This window comes from Malus sylvestris, chromosome 9, assembly GCF_916048215.2.
Source record: "Malus sylvestris chromosome 9, drMalSylv7.2, whole genome shotgun sequence".
Classification (NCBI taxonomy): Eukaryota; Viridiplantae; Streptophyta; class Magnoliopsida; order Rosales; family Rosaceae; genus Malus; species Malus sylvestris.
This window is the reverse complement of record NC_062268.1, coordinates 15,597,714-15,614,847: the sequence shown is the minus strand read 5'-3', so window position 1 is coordinate 15,614,847 and position 17,134 is coordinate 15,597,714. Positions and strand designations below refer to the sequence as shown.

The following is a 17,134-nucleotide window of genomic DNA, read 5'->3' as shown; positions in this document are numbered from 1 at the left end:
GTGAACCACGATACATCTTGTGTCATTTACATTTCATGCAGATTCACGGTTGGATTTACGTTGTTCCAAGAACTCCGGTTTTGTGCATCAACATTTGGCGCCGTCTATGGGAATCGATACGAAACGTTGTGTCGGTTCTCTTTCATTTTTTCATCTCCATCGTGAATCTGCAAAAATTTGCAAAAACCCAGTAACAAAAAAGATCCAGATCTCAAAATCACTCATCTCTCTCTTTGGAAAACACATTGAAGCTAAACAAAAACCCCACTTCTCGATACACAGACACACTTTGTCTGTCTCTCTCTCTAATCTAATCCCTCAGCAAAAACAAAAAAAGATCCAGAAGAAAAAGAAAGAGATTTCATCGTCTCAACCATCATCATCATTTGCTCCGCAGCCCCACCAATCCTCCGCCGCACCCCAATCTTTCCATCGTCCGATCGTTGTCGACGTCCCCAACGAAGAGGATGAGATCCTTTTCGCAGCTCCTAGCTCCCGCTGCCTCTGTGAGATCAGACACCCAGAAAAACGGAACAGCACCAATCACAGTTTCTCTCTCTAGCTAGACCAGCAATGGTAGGGAACGGACTGAAACTCGATACGACATCGCAGTCCTACTTAGAAGGTAAAGCAGTGAGCGACACCAAGGTTCTGATATCCGATCTCTGCCGCCAATTCTGCAATCTCGGATGGGTCTCAGGAACAGGTGGCAGCATCACAATCAAAGTTCATGAACCTGCTTAAACCCTTTATTTCTCCTCTTCTCTGGAGTATTCTCAGACAGCAAATCTATCGGCTTTCTGCTTTTAGTCATTCCACCATGAGAAGGGCTTCCACTCTCGCCTCACTCCCATTTCTTTCCCGATCCCTCTCCACCGCCCACGGTGGCACGGCTGCCTCGTCAGCCCTCTCCACCTACGGTATTCTTCAGGTTGATCTGTACGGGACCACCTCCATCGGTTCTCAGGCTCGCGGAGATGGCTCGATTCGTTTTTCGGAGGTTCGGGTCCGAAGCTGGCAATTGACATTGTCGGAACTCTGGCATCGGTCGCTGTTACCACGTCGCTCGCTCTAGAGGTCTATGCGACAGAGCCGCCTCTGGCTGCACTTGTTCCCAAGGAGGTCGTGCTTTACCAGTACTAAGCATGCCCCTTTTTGCAACAAATGTACAGGACCACCTCTACCGGTTCTCAGGCTCGTCGTTGTACGCGGCACCGTCGAAGCCAAGTCCATTGCCGAGGCCTCGTCTCGAACCCTAGACGATCAGAGCAAGCTCTCTCCTCGCCTTCAACTCTCTCACTCATCACTCGTAGTCATGGCAGCAACACCTGAAAGATCGCAATTTGACACTTGTTAGTATGATACCAAAATGAGCGAAATACTTGCAACTGATGGGCAGGAATTCTTTACATCTTATGATGAAGTTTATGATAGTTTTGATGCTATGGGTCTTCAAGAGAATTGTCTGAGGGGAATCTATGCTTACGATTTTGAAAAGCCCTCGGCTATTCAGCAAAGAGGAATTGTTCCCTTCTGCAAGGGTCTTGATGTTAATAATCTTCGCCAGTCAGTTGCACAGGCTCGTGCAAATGGAATCACTAGACGACGCAATCAGCCTCCACCACGCCTTCAAAAGGTTGGGCTGCAACACATGCAGACCTTGCAGGCTTAAAAGGGACGGTCAAATAAGAGGCTATTTCACTAAACAAAGTTAAACAGCATGAAAAAGGAGATTCAATGTGCGGTGATCCAGTATGGAACTGGTGCAATTTCAGGTTTCTTCCACCAGGACCATGTCCAAGTCGGTGATCTTGTTGTTAAGGATCAGGACTTTATTGAGGCAACCAAAGAGCCTGGAGTCACGTTTGTGGCAGCTAAGTTTGATGGTATTTTTGGACTTGGATTTCAAGATATCTCAGTTGGAGATGCTGTTCCTGTCTGGTATAATTTGGTCAATCAAGGTCTTGTTAAAGAACCAGTTTTCTCATTTTGGTTAAATCGCAATACAGAAGGGGAAGAAGGGGGTGAGATTGTCTTTGGTGGGGTTGATTCTAGTCATTTCAAGGGTGAGCATACATATGTTCCCGTGACTCAGAAAGGCTATTGGCAGTTTGATATGGGTGATGTCTTAATTGATGGTGAATCATCTGGATTTTGTGCTAATGGCTATTCAGCAATTGCTGACTCAGGCACCTCCCTATTGGCTGGACCAACGGAAGTATGGAAAGGTGGTGGAGGCTGTGATCATGAGGGATCGTGCAAAAGGGGAGATAAGATTAATGTACTTATCATTCCTTGTCTGCCATCTGCAAAAGAGAAAAGAAGACAGAAACAAAAGCAAAAGTAAAGCAGAAAAGGAAAAGAGAAAAGAAGAAGAGATGAACATGGAGACATTGCAAAAGCAAGGAATAAACACCCCACCAGAATGATGTAATTTATTTTATCTTACGGAAATATCTGTATAAACTCCATTAGAGGGTAATATGTATAAACCCCCATCAGAGGGTAAGTAAAAAAAAAAAAAGGCAAAGCCCAAAATAAATGGGCTAGCATGTTGTGGAAGGCCCATAAGCCCAAAATAGCTCCAACCAGACGATCAAAAGTACGGCCAGTACTTCACAATTATTCGGCAACCCGCCGCTATTACCACCAACCAGGTGATCAAAAGTACGCTCAGTACTCCAAAATTATTCGACAACCTGCCGCTATTACCACCAACCAAGTAACGAAATGTACAACCCATACTCTCCTTCATGCCACCAACCAGGTGATCAAAAGTACGTCCAGTACTCCAAAATTATTCGGCAACCTGCCGCTATTACCACCAACCAAGTAATGAAATGTACAACTCGTACTCTCCTACATGCCACCAACCAGGTGATCAAAAGTACGCCCAATACTCTAAATTATACATGAGCATTACTCATGTCATTCATACATAAACATTCATGAGCATCACTCATGACAATCATACATAAACATTCATGACCATCATTCATGTCAACATTCATGAGCATCACTCATGTTAAACATTCATGAGCATCACTCATGACAACATTCATGAGCATCACTCATGTCAATCAACATAAACATTCATGAGCATCACTCATGTCAATTAGCTTCAAAGCGCCATTTACAGAGCTCTAGCTTCAAAGCTTCTCTTGCAAAGCTTCACCTACAAAGCTTCAGTGCAGGGTATACACACACCGCCTCCGAACAACAGCCACTTCGGCCCATACATGGATTCAATTTGAAGTCTCCAGCCAACCGACTCTATTGACCGAAGACTTAGGGGACTACATTATGTACCATATATTGGGCCTCAACTGGGCCTTATGAAAATACTTGAGGGACTTAACCCATTATCTATGTACTGAGGAGCGAGCCCTTATTCTATAAAAGGGACTCCCTCACTTTCATTAGAGAGCACTCATGAAAAATACTTGGGGGATTTAGCCTATCACTCATGTATTGAGGAGTGAACCCTTATTTTATAAAAGGAACTCCTTCACCTTCGTTAGAGAGCATCGCTGCCCGCTGAGCAACCGCCTCGCCTCGAGCATCACTCATAACCCATTATTCATGTATTGAAGAGCGAGCCCTTATTCTATAAAAGGGACTCCCTCACCACCATTAGAGAGCATCGCCACCTACTAAGCAACCGCCTCGCCGCGAGCATCAACTCTAGCCCATCATTCATGTATTGAGGAGCGAGCCCTTATTTTATAAAAGGGGCTCCCTCACCTTCAACACCGCAAACCGAGCCAACCAAGGCAACATAAGCCACGAGCCGAGCAGCCTCGCAACGTGTGCTACTTCTAGTTGAGCGTCATTTCAGATTAAGCACTGCCTCATATCGAGCATCAGTTCAAGACAGCATCTAGTTACTTCGGCCCACACATTGACTGAATTTCAAGTCTCCAGCCAAAAGACTCTTGACTGAAGACTTGTGGGACTACTGTTTATACCATATTTAGGGCCTCGTATTTAGATCTCGTACAAATACTCGAGGGACTTAAATGTAATTATGTAATAAAGGAAGGGGCAAATATGTAATAAGTGAGGAGTCCTTATTCTATAAAAAGACTCATCACCCTCACAATGAGGAGAGGCCTCACTCTCACTCTCGGAGACCAATTTCTAGGCCCTCTCACCCCCTCTCAATGCTCTCACTCTCAGAGCTCTCTCTCCTTCAGATAAATACATAATCAGTGTGGACGTAGCCCAAACCTTGGGGTGAACCACGATACATCTTGTGTCATTTACATTTCATGCAGATTCACGGTCGGATTTACGTTGTTCCAAGACCTCTGGTTTTGTGCATCAACATATATATATATATATATATATCGTTGGGAAATAATTACTAGAGTACGATATGACGCCTATGAATTGTAGCAAGATAATATGAGGTGGTTATTCATTCCTACGTGAAGATAATGATTGGTGATGCAATCCGATGACCACCCGTACTGCTACCTTCCCCAATCCCTTACTAAAAAGTGGCTCAAACCTCAAGGCCACATGAAATTCTTCAAGATAAGGCTAGTAGGCTCGCAAAAAAGTTATGCTCCAAATATTCCTGCTAGCATCGATATGAAACTGGGCGCACACATCCGCCAAGTCGATCTGTTGTGAGTTCCTCACTGATTAAGCAAGAAACCACGTCGAGAAGGCTAGAAGAACACTCTAGGATTTGAAGGTCAAAACAAGTCCATTAAATCTAGCAAACAAGATATCTGGATTTCAATATACAACTCTGATGCTTGAGTTCATACGAGTACATAGCTTGATTTTGTGGTGGTAAGTCGAGATGGTTAAGTGGGAACTCGACTCGATGGTAGTCTAAAGTAATCTAATAGACATGAACTCAAACTTTTTCCCGTTCCAAAATTCACCACAACTTGTTACAACGATAAACTCAAGGAAAGATAATCTTAGGGATATTCAATCACCAGTGGTAATGATTAGCTCGATAGGATGTTATGGGTGATTGAATGACTAATGGTTCTGGCTAAAAATTTCGAATCTTAGTGGTTCTCCTGAGTAGTCTCTCTGCTATAGAAAAGATACGAAGTGTCGTAGGGTAAGCACGAACCTAAAATTGACTAGAATGTTTTTCTAGTACCAGGAGGTAAATAAGGGATTTCAATTGAAATCGATGTTAATCGAGACGTCAATCAAACAAAGTCTAGGATGAAGAATTCTACCAAGTGGTCAAAAGTATAGTCCTCGCGGACTGGTAGATAATACGACGAGTGAGTTGATCAACAAATACCGAAACATCATCATAGTCTCCACGTGTACAAGGTGGTTTGTACCGGAAATCTATGGTAACATTCACCCATTTCCATTCATATCCTTAATGGGTCTCCAACAACCCAAGAAGGACAATTACAGGAATTTCTTCCCACCTCCAAATAGGAATAGAAAGAAATTGAGATAAGCCTGATGACTTCTATCTCACCACTTCCATTTCAAACTCAGCCTTTTCTGTGTGAAACACACTACAACCTCTTTGGTCAAAAAAAAAAGATGCAACAGTTCTTGCTGTAGAGAAAACGTCACTATATTTTATAGCAAGGAAGATCGTTATCAGCTTTAAGTCAAAGATAGGATGGTTCACATCATGCGATTCCAATCATTAAGAGGCATACACGTGACTCGATTCTGCTGCATTAACAAGCAACCAACATTCAATAATATACCACTGCAGAATTCGAAAAGTGTAAAAACTACTGATAGGATTTGACAAGACCAAAGGCATTTCGTATTTCACAACATCTTATGAGGATTTTCAATTTTCAATGGTCGTAACCCCTTTTGGAAATTGATGAGACTAACGTCTACTACCAAAGAAACTCCCAAGAAAAGTATCTACTCTAAACAAAAACAACGTGCGAAGAATTTGGTGTACGGCTGATTGTCGATGTTTAATGAACCTGACCTCGTGGTTGAAGTAAGTAAGAAGGTTATTGATAGAACAATTGCCGAGAATTGCTTTAAAGGTCCACACAAATTTCCTCAGCGGAAGCGAGCCCGAGGACATTGATTCGATCCCACTAACTACCATTTACTAAATTTCGTAACAACTAACGTTTACTTGCTTTCTCCCATACGAACTTCGAATGTTTCGAATAATTTTCATAAAGATATGACTATGCCCATCATTCCTAGGGAATGCATGTCATATAGTGACATTACCGATTCAGGTTTTCCAAAATTCAAATCACTTAGATTTTTCTGTTTCATCACATTCCTGCATAGATACGACTCTACCCTCAATTCCTAAGGAATGTATGTTGCAGAGTGGCATCACCGTTTCCAAACACTCATATGTAGATCCAACTTTGCTCGCAATTCCTAAGGATGCATGTTGCAAAGTATCAGTCTGATGTTGAAAGTCGTCCAACAATCTATTTCGTCATCGCTGAGGCACAATCCTGACACAAAATTTCTTATTCTTCAATAAGATGTGACTTTTCACTCAGAATGAAGGTTACACCACTGTGCCGAATGACAACAAACTCGAAAATCATGACATCCAAATGATGTCATGACCGACACACTACTACAGTGACAGATGATCCTAAGTATGCTCTGAACAAACCACGCTCTGATACCAAATTGACACGTCCGACCCTGATATTCTCCATACATCAGGGTAGGCACATGTTGGCCAACACCCAAAGGTGACGAAGCCATATTAGGATGCATGAGAAATAATAAATATAAACAATACTTATAAATTTAAATACAATGATTAAGCAAAATATGGAACGTGTTCAGAGCATACAACTAATCCCAGACACTAAAAATGAATAATATAAAATTGAATGAACAAGGAGATGAGTTCTACATCGAGAGGACTCGAAGATGCCAATAAGGGAGTGCCTTGACGCCGGGATTGTACACCTCGATCCTAAGTCCTGAGGGGGCACAAAACAAAACATGAGTGGACCAAGTTGATATATTTAAATAATCCGAAAACAGTTAACCTTTAACGTACTAACCCTCCAGATTTAGAAAACTTGTATAGCATAAGAAGTAATAGGTTTTTCCAAAGACCCTAGCAAGCCATAAAACCTTTCATAAAACATATATCGTATATAATGTGCTTAGTAGTAGTATAGCACAAGGCATATATATATATATATAAAATTTCAATCGCCAGAAGGCTCTTCATCTTTAGCCTGTAGGTATATAATAAAATCCTTGTGCTTAATAATGTTATCAAAATCGACCAAAGCCACCAACGCACACCCGGCCAAAGCCACCAACCTACACCCGGTCGAAGCCAATATAAGTATCTCCTGGCTAAAGCTAATATAAGTATCTCCAGGCCGAAGCCACCAACCTACACTCGGCTGAAGACAATATAAGTATCATCGCCCATAGGCAAAACAATGACCACTAGATAAGCAAAAAATCATTTAACATAATATTTCCAAAATATATATCTCAACGGAGCTCAGTAGTTCAAACATCATATCTAAAACATCTTCATAGTATATAGTAATCCATCATATATACTACAAAGAACGTAAAAATCAATAAGGTATGGTATTCCAAAATATTCTCATAAAGTGTAAATCTAATTTACTCATAAACATTTCATAAAAGATAATCAATAAATCATGCTTTTCATGTATGCATTTCTAATAGTAAAATATGCATTTTAGAAGGGGTCCACTCACCTTACACCGTTGGCGAAGAGCCCTGCTAACAAAGGTGGATGGAAACGCCACTAACAAACACACCTAAGCACATAAAAGGTCCAATTAATAAAACTCTATCATAACAATTGAATTTCGGGAAATGGATGTCATAAACGGATTTAGGACGTCAAAAAACATAAAAGGGGACCTTGGGTACCCCCACTCGCCATTTTAAGTCGCCGAAAAAGTCGTTGACGCCACCATAAATGGAAACGGAGCACAATACCTCTAGCGGACACACGTGTGCTCCACGCGCTGGCACAGGTGGTCTTTCACGCGAGCCCACGCGTAGGCTTACGCGCCACTCACGCGTGGCCTAGGTTCTGGGGTCCAATTGGGTCTGGGCTAGACCATGGGATTGGGCTCCCTAAGGCTTGGGCCTGGGGTTCATTGGGCCGAAGGCCCGAGTTGCATAGCCCAAAGGCCTGGGTTTAAACGATCTAGGTTGTAAGGTTGGACCTGAGCCTAGGTTTGGGCTTAACCTAAAGGATCTCGAGTTTTGGGTTATTTCTAGGCCGGCTGGACAGGTGGACCGGTTCCATGGCCTAACGATTTGGGCTAAACAAAGGTTATGGATCGAGTTTTGACCCGTTTTCAGGTCGGGTTGTCCGATCTCGATGGAGAAGAAAGCCGGAGCTTCCCAAGTTCCGATGAACTTAAAAACAAACCAAAACAAGTCGTGCAATGAACCAAGTGAAGATGACTATATCGTTAATTGGTCTAGCCATGGCCGGAAAAACCAAGTGAAGTCACAGGCCAACACCGAAGAATTGGGTTTAAAACCCCGTGTCGAATTTGAGCTAATATTTCACCAAAAACATGTAAACAACTTATAATTCAAACTCAACCTCAACCAGGAACAGAGGGAGGAAATACCGAGGCTTACCTAGTCGGAAAAACGTGAAAGTTCGCCGACGAGGTGGGGGTGCTAAGTTCCGTGTCTCTGTGTTTAACAGAGAGGAAAGAGGTAAAGAGTGAGGGTGATGGTGGTGGTGTTGTCGTCGTCGTCGTCATGGTTGCTTGGGTGTTTGTGGCTCGGAGAAGAGAGGTGGGTGTAAAGAGAGAGTTGCAAGAGGGAGAGAGGAGAGTGAGCTGAGGGATCACATACAGAGAGAGGACTCGAGGAGCAACAGAGAGAATGAGAGAAAGTTAGGGGGAGTGCCACGTGGCAGTGAAAGAATGAGAGAGAGATCGGGGGACCAAAAAGGAAGTGGGCCTTACCTGGCTCACAATTTAAAGTCCAAAACCAATCCCAAAATATCTTTCACCATTGAAATGTCCAAAATGCCCTCGTTTCAAAAATCCGTAAATAAATATTGGGACGGGTTGTTACAGTATCTCCAATGCTTGTCCATGTACTTGTCCTTACCCCCATATGACCTTAAATTTAAGGACTTTGTGGCTTCCAATGCACTAGAACTCCAGTCACTATAGTAGAGGGACTAGTAGGAAACCTCAAAAAATTCCTCACAATCAAGGATTGCATTGGGACTTTCAAATGGGGTGGGGCCTATGTTAATTTTGAGTTGGGTGAAATCCCAAGCACGTGATAAAACTTTCAGAATGTTGTGCAACTTTCAATGGGTGGGTCCTGTTTCTTTTTTTGGGTTTATTGGTGGGAAACCAACGGTAATGATAGTTTTTTGAGTTTTTTTTTTTTTTTACTAATTAGATCAAAGATTGAAATAAATAATGATTTTTTGATCTTTTAGTCCCTAAATTTAAGGATTATATTATAAGGACACTTTTTCTAGGTTTAATATTCTTTTAGGGACAGTTATATTAGGCCTGGCAATTCCTGACACGACCCGATAACCCGACACGACACGACACGACACGAAATTAACAGGTGTTCGGGTCGACACGATAACGAAACGGGTCGTTATCGGGTAACCCGATAAGCACCTGTTAAGATAACGGGTTTGTTCGGGTATACACGTGGGTAACACGATACACGATAAGCAGAATATTAATTTAATAATTTATAACCCTAAAACAATACTATAATAATTATATATATATATTAATTTAACAATTTTATACCCCTAAAAACTATAATAATAATTATATATATATATATTAAATTAACTATAATAATTATAATAATTATATATACTATAATAATTATACCCAAAATATTAACTATAATAATTATATATATATATATATATATTAAATTTTATACCCCTAAAAACTATAATAATTATACATACAAAATAAATAGATTTAAATCTACTTAATAAATAAATATATATATACACACACACACACCATTGAACTTCATGGGATACGAATTATACGAAACTAATTTCAACGATCCAACCGTCAAACATGTTTGTATATACTTCGAGATCGCATACGCCAAAAATTGCAAAAAACAAACATTCAGAGAGCAAGTAACGGGACAAAACTTTTCGACGGTTATAAACGAAAAATCACGATTTAACGGTCATTTTAACTCCGATTTTGATGATTTTTTACAACCACACTCCTTGACCCTATATGAATACAATGATTGAATTCGATCTTCAATTTAAAATATTTACACTAGTGGATACCACAAAATCTTATGTTATACTTAATAAAAGTATGAATAAACTCTTAAGTATTAGTGAATCTATTGTTTTGATGGGATACTCATTCTACAAAACTAGTTTCAATGATCCAACCGTCAAACATGTTTTTATATATTTCGAGATCGCATACGCCAAAAATTGCAACAAAAAAACATTCAGAGAGCAAGTAACGGGACAAAACTTTTCGACGGTTATAAACGAAAAATCACGATTTAACGGTTAATTTATTTCCGATTTTGATGATTTTTTACAACTACACTCCTTGACCTTATATGAATACAATGATTGAATTCGATCTTCAATTTAAAATATTTACACTAGTGGATACCACAAAATCTTATGTTATACTTAATAAAAGCATGAATAAACTCTTAAGTATTAGTGAATCTATTGTTTTAATGGGATACTCATTCTACGAAACTAGTTTCAATGATCCAACTGTCAAACATGTTTGTATATATTTCGAGATCTCATACGCCAAAAATTGCAAAAAAAAACATTCAGAGAGCAAGTAACGGGACAAAACTTTTCGACGGTTATAAACGAAAAATCACGATTTAACGGTTAATTTAACTCCGATTTTGATGATTTTTTACAACTACACTCCTTGACCTTATATGAATACAATGATTGAATTCGATCTTCAATTTAAAATATTTACACTAGTGGATACCACAAAATCTTATGTTATACTTAATAAAAGTATGAATAAACTATTAAGTATTAGTGAATCTATTGTTTTGATGGGATACTCATTCTACGAAACTAGTTTCAATGATTCAACCGTCAAACATGTTTGTATATACTTCGAGATTGCATACGTCAAAAATTACAAAAAACAAACATTAAGAGATCAATTAACGGGACAAAACTTTTCGACGGTTATAAAAAGAAAAATAACGATTTAACGATCATTTTAACTCTGATTTTGATGATTTTTTGCAGCTACACTCCTTGACCTTATATGAATACAATGATTGAATTCGATCTTCAATTTCAAATATTTACACTAGTGGAAACCACAAAATCTTATATTGTACTTAATAAAAGTATGAATAAACTATTAAGTATTAGTGAATCTATTGTTTTGATGGGATACTCATTCTACGAAACTAGTTTCAATGATCCAACCGTCAAACATGTTTATATGTACTTTGAGATTGCATACGCCAAAAATTGCAAAAAAAAAACATTCAGAGATCAAGTAACGGGACAAAACATTTCGACGGTTATAAACGAAAAATCACGATTTAACGGTCATTTTAACTCTGATTTTGATGATTTTTTACAACTACACTCCTTGACCCTATATGAATACAATGATTGAATTCGATCTTCAATTTAAAATATTTACACTAGTGGAAACCACAAAATCTTATGTTATACTTAATAAAAGTATGAATAAACTCTTAAGTATTAGTGAATATATTGTTTTGATGGGATACTCATTCTACGAAACTAGTTTCAATGATCCAACCGTCAAACATGTTTGTATATATTTCGAGATCGCATACGCCAAAAATTGCAAAAAACAAACATTCAGAGAGCACGTAACGGGACAAAACTTTTCGACGGTTATAAACGAAAAATCACGATTTAACGGTTAATTTAACTCCGATTTTGATGATTTTTTACAATTACACTCCTTGACCTTATATGAATACAATGATTGAATTCGATATTCAATTTAAAATATTTACACTAGTGGATACCACAAAATCTTATGTTTATACTTAATAAAAGTATGGTATAGTACTATTGTTTTATTTTTTTTCATAATTATTTTGGTAAACTTCTCATAATTTGAATGATTTTTAATGTTTGGTTTTTCTATGCTTAGTTTATGCAGAAGATAGTTATGACGTGAAAAACCTTACTGAAAACATCATCAACATAACTCTTGAAGGCAATAGATCAAACCAAAGTTCCAATGCAATTTTATGATGATCGATGTAAATCGAGGATTTTGTAAATTGAGGTTTAAACTTTTGAGAAAGATTTCACAACCTTGAAAACAAAAACTGTTTCATTTTGCATATCCTTGCACATTTAAAATTTGTAATAGATTAGTAGTGTATGTATTATTTTTTTATTAGGCTCTTATTTTCGAGTGTAGATGTAGTACTTAAATGACAAATGTGTTTTAATGTTTTGAAGTAATATTTATGTGGCAATGTGTGGTATGTGCAAATTTAAGAAAAAAAATATATTTTTCTTAACGGGTCGGGTCACTTTACCCGTTGGGTAAAGTGACACGACCTGTTAAGGACCCGTTAAGATAACGGGTGTGACACGACACGACCCGTTAAGATAACAGGTGTTACACGAAAACGACACGAACACGACTGACACGACCCGTTTGCCAGGCCTAAGTTATATTCCCTTTTAAGTTGTTAAATGAGTCTTCAAATATGGTATTAGAATTCCCATTGAAGATGCTCTAAGAACATTGCTAATGTAAAAGGGAAACCAATTCCACACTCATTTTCCCCCTCATGGGCTCTACTTATTTATGACATCATGTACGATACTGAACTGTATGACCAATTCATTTCAAATTGTGGCCCCAATGATATTGAATTTGAATATGACCCGTAATTGCTATTGATTTCAAATTGTGGCCCCAATGATATTGAATTTGAATATGACCCCTAATTGCTATTCTTTTTGTTAATTAGTGATAGATTTTTTTGTCAAACGATAGATTTTATTAGATTAATTATCAATGAGGTTCGAACCCAGGATATCATGCAAGGGCTAACACATTTGTACCACTATGGTAAAGGCCACTTGCAATTACTGATTGGGTTTGGTGAGTACAGTTTTGCACTAATCGTCCTTTCTTCGGTCGATTAATCCTTTGCTTTTCTTCATTTGTGACTAAAAAAGAGGAACTCTCTCTATTTGGTTTGGAGTTGCTTTCTGTTACATTTGGATAATTGTTCCAGAAGGGGAGGAGCATCACCCGATGGCCGTTGCATCTATCACCGGCTGGATCCTGTTTGCAATTTACGCTCTTGCGATTGCCGCAACTGAGATTATTTTCAGATACTTGAACGCCAAGTTAAAGTGGATGAGAAGGGAATCGAGATTGTTGGCTGCTCTTTTGAAAGATTTTGATTATGTCTCGAGATCACGGAATGAAATAATGCAGAAAGCCAGTGAGCAGCTTTCGGATTCTGATCAACTCAACCAATCCGGAGTAACTGTACGAGCACCAAATGAAAGGGAGGAAGGCTGGATAACCAAAGCAAGAGAAGTGATCACCGAGGCAACGTGGTGTGTTCAAACATTGGAAAAGAGAAGAAACTCTCCGAAGTGGTTTGTTTTGATCTTTCCTGATGTGGTTCCGATGGTTCAGCTAGCCCATCGAATAAAGAGGATCAAGCATTTCCTCGGGAAAAAGAAACTCGGCGTTGACCTTGAGATAAATCGGCAAAATAGTCTCCTCAGGAAGAAGAAAATAGGTGCCAGCGACATTTACAGATCACTGGAGCAGTCGAGGTCCTGGGTTAGTAGGCTTCAGAACAGATCTCTAGTTGATGATACATTGGAAGGACCCGGTGGCACGTCCAGATCTGGACCGCCTTTTAGCTTAATAACCGAGGAAATGATTTCCTCTATAAATAAACTGATTAGTGAAAGCCCAGAATTTGTCCTTTCCAATACCATAATGCATTTACAGCTACTACATGCTTTCATGAAAGATTTGCAACCGCTCGCACTGGAAACTGAAATGGAGAAGTCCTGGGTGGATGAAGCAAACAAGACCATCGATGCAGCGAACGATGCCATTGGCACCATAATTAGTTCAACAGAAAATCAGAGAAGTTGGTGGCTTTCGGATGTCAGTAACTGGAGGGCAAGGCGAAAGCTTAAGAAGGTCATACGGGAAGTTGGCACCTGGATCTCTGACCTCCTGGAAACGAAGGAATGGTATGGTTTTAAATTCATCAGACGACAATCCTCAAACTTATCTCCCCACCGGTTTGCTCAACAGCGAACCTTCGAGTCTCAGACTGCAGGTGATATGGATTTGTCGTCTGCTGTCAACAACATTCGCAACTGGCTCAATCAACTGCCAAATCCAAGTGACAAATTAGTATCTCACATCAGCGCACTAAGCGAACAGTTGGAGCAGGTGCATACATTTCTCAAAGAAAGAAAAGAAACTGAAGATTATTCTATAAATTTAAGAAACGCTTGCTTGGATAAATTGAAGAAATTGGTTCCCAAAGCAGAGCAGCAGTCCTCAAACACCCAAAATAATGAAGATTCAGAGCCAAAGCTTCTGTCAAAAATTACCCGAATCAATTATGCTGTCAATGCTCTTCAAAGATGCATACAAGCATATTCCATTGAGGCAAGGTCGGAATTTTTTCCAGTTGTTGGTTTGGAAGAAGACATACATGTACTGGTCTCGCGATTGGCTGAGAACAACACTGAGCCACGCCGTTCTATCATTTCCATTGTGGGGATGAAGGGCGTTGGTAAGACTACTCTGGCAAAGAGAGTTTTTAAGCACAGAACCATTGCAAACCATTTTGAAGTGCGACGTTGGGTGTCTATGCCTAATACTCTTGTCTCTGATGATTTAAATGCCCTTTTCACAAGTGTTGGAAACAAGATCCTGGAGATCCAAGAGAGAGAGAACGGAAAAGACTATTGGGCCGAGAAAGTGCATGATTTCTTGAAGGAGAAGCGCTACCTTGTAGTTTTGGATGAGGTCTTGTCAATCAATGCCATGCACGCTTTGAAAGCTGCATTCCCAGACATGAACAATGGGAGCAGGATTGTGATCACCACACGAAAAAAGGACATTGCTTCAGCTGCTGACCAAAATAGCACTCCCCACCAACTTCGTCTCCGTACCAAAGAAGAGAGCTGGGATCTTTTCTCCCAGTTGGTGCAGTGTCCTGCAGAAATTGAAACTCTTGCAAAGAAAGTTGTAGGACAAGGGGGAGGCCTACCACAGTTCATCTTACGCCTTGGGTATCTGCTGTCTGGGAAGAAAGTGACATCTGAGGAATTAGAGGCACTTGAGCGGAACACTCAGCAACAACAGAACCAGATACCATGGTTAGAGAACCTGGAAGTGAATAAAGATGACTTGAAATTCCACCCAATTCTGAGTAAATGTATTTCTTACTTCCAACTCTTTTCTGGGGACTTTGACATCCCCACGAGGAGAATTATCGCTTCGTGGGTTGGACAAGGATTGGCACAAGTAAGCGGAGGTGGGAAAACATCAGATACTCCCGAAAAAGTTGCATACGAGTATCTATCGGACTTCATTGGCCGTGATGTGATTCAAGTAGTTCAAAGAAATCTTGATGGTAAGGTGAAGACATGTTGCTTGCCTGCCACTCTGCGAGATCTCTTGTTTCCAGCGGAAGGCAACAGCAGCAAAGCTACAAGGTTAAGCGGTCAACTTGCCTTTCATTTTGAGGACAGTGAAGCTCATTTCCGCCACATAAATGGTGTCAACGCAAATGCCCCAGTGGTTATGCAGAATGAAATCCAGCATCATTCCATTCTCATCTTTGAAAGTCAAGAAGGAAACCAGCCCAGAGAGGAGATAGGCGACTTTCTTCAGAGTGGCATTACTGGAGGTTTCTTCGGACAGCTACAGATTCTTGACCTTGAACATGTATTCAGGCCTCAAATTCCTAGGACCATAGAAAAATTGAAGCTGCTAACATATTTGGGGTTAAGGAGGACATACATATTAACGATCCCAGAATCAATAGGCAATCTGGTGAACCTCCTTACACTAGATTTGAAGCATACTGATGTCCAAACTCTCCCTAATTCAGTATTGAAACTGAAGAAACTTCGGCATCTTCACTTGAATCGGAATATTCCAATGCCTGCACCAACGGCACTTCCCATGAGCAATCTGCAGACATTATCAGGTGTATTTGTGGGTATGAAGAATCCAGTGAAAGAACGGAGGGACAAGTTGATCAATCTTCGAAAGCTGGGGTTGACAATCCAGCTGACACCACCAGAGCAAAAAGCACTGGCAAAATGGATTACGCAACTGACCAACTTGCAGTCTTTGAAGTTGGTATCAGTAAATGAGAAGAGTGCACCTCAGCTCCTGAAACTAAACCTGCTGTCGAAACTTGAGAAACTGTCCAGCCTATATTTGTTGGGAAGGCTTGAAAACCCAAGATCCGTCATAGGAGACCTCCCAACAAGCCTCACTCATATTACCTTATCGGCCTCAGGAATTGGAGAAGATGCAATGCCAGTGTTAGGTAAGCTTCCAAACCTCAAATTGCTGAAACTGAACTCCGGTTCTTATGAAGGAACAAACATGGTTTGCTCCGTGGATGAATTTCCGCAGCTGTTGGTTCTAAAGCTTTGGAATCTAGATGCTCTGAAGAAATTGGATGTGCAAGAAGGGGCAATGCGAAGTCTTAGGGAGTTAGAGATTAAATCGTGCAGGAATTTAACAATCACAACAGGATTGGTAAATCTAAAGATCCTTCAGAAATACGAAGTTGACTGATATGCATGCAAAGTACACATATTACATTCAGAATTGGCTTTGCACCAGCTCTGGTACTATCTATCGTGCAAATATCTTTAGGTATATCTTTTGTGTTTTCTTAGTATTTCGTCTTTTATTTATTTTTCCTTTCGTGTGAGTAAATTGTAAGGTTTGACACAACACAAGATCAATATGGCAGCTGATTCTTTATTGATGTGTACTGATTTCATGATAATAATTAGACTAAATCGTTGAAATTTTCTTTATTTTCGGACTGTTGTTTTGCCCCTCCTAGATAGTTTGTATGCAGCTGATTCTCATGATAGTGAAGTCTGATGACT

At 39.9% G+C, this 17,134-nt stretch overlaps 1 protein-coding gene across 1 annotated transcript; it reads left to right on the top strand.

Annotated features, from left to right (window-relative positions):
• The first annotated feature begins 1,720 nt into the window (after nt 1–1,720).
• Nucleotides 1,721–16,811, top strand: LOC126633830 (probable disease resistance protein RXW24L). The gene is made up of 2 exons (XM_050304379.1): nt 1,721–2,228; nt 13,243–16,811. Exons 1-2 carry the CDS (start codon nt 1,721–1,723, stop codon nt 16,809–16,811), a joined length of 4,077 nt encoding a protein of 1,358 aa, XP_050160336.1.
• The last annotated feature ends 323 nt before the right edge of the window (nt 16,812–17,134 follow it).

Excerpts from the sequence above, each read along its gene's own strand:
- LOC126633830 (XM_050304379.1), top strand. The coding sequence starts at position 1,721 with ATGAAAAAGGAGATTCAATGTGCGGTGATCCAGTATGGAACTGGTGCA. Across the intron at positions 2,229-13,242 it reads ACCAACGGAAGTATGGAAAG|AAGGGGAGGAGCATCACCCG; the intron begins GTGGTGGAGGCT and ends TAATTGTTCCAG.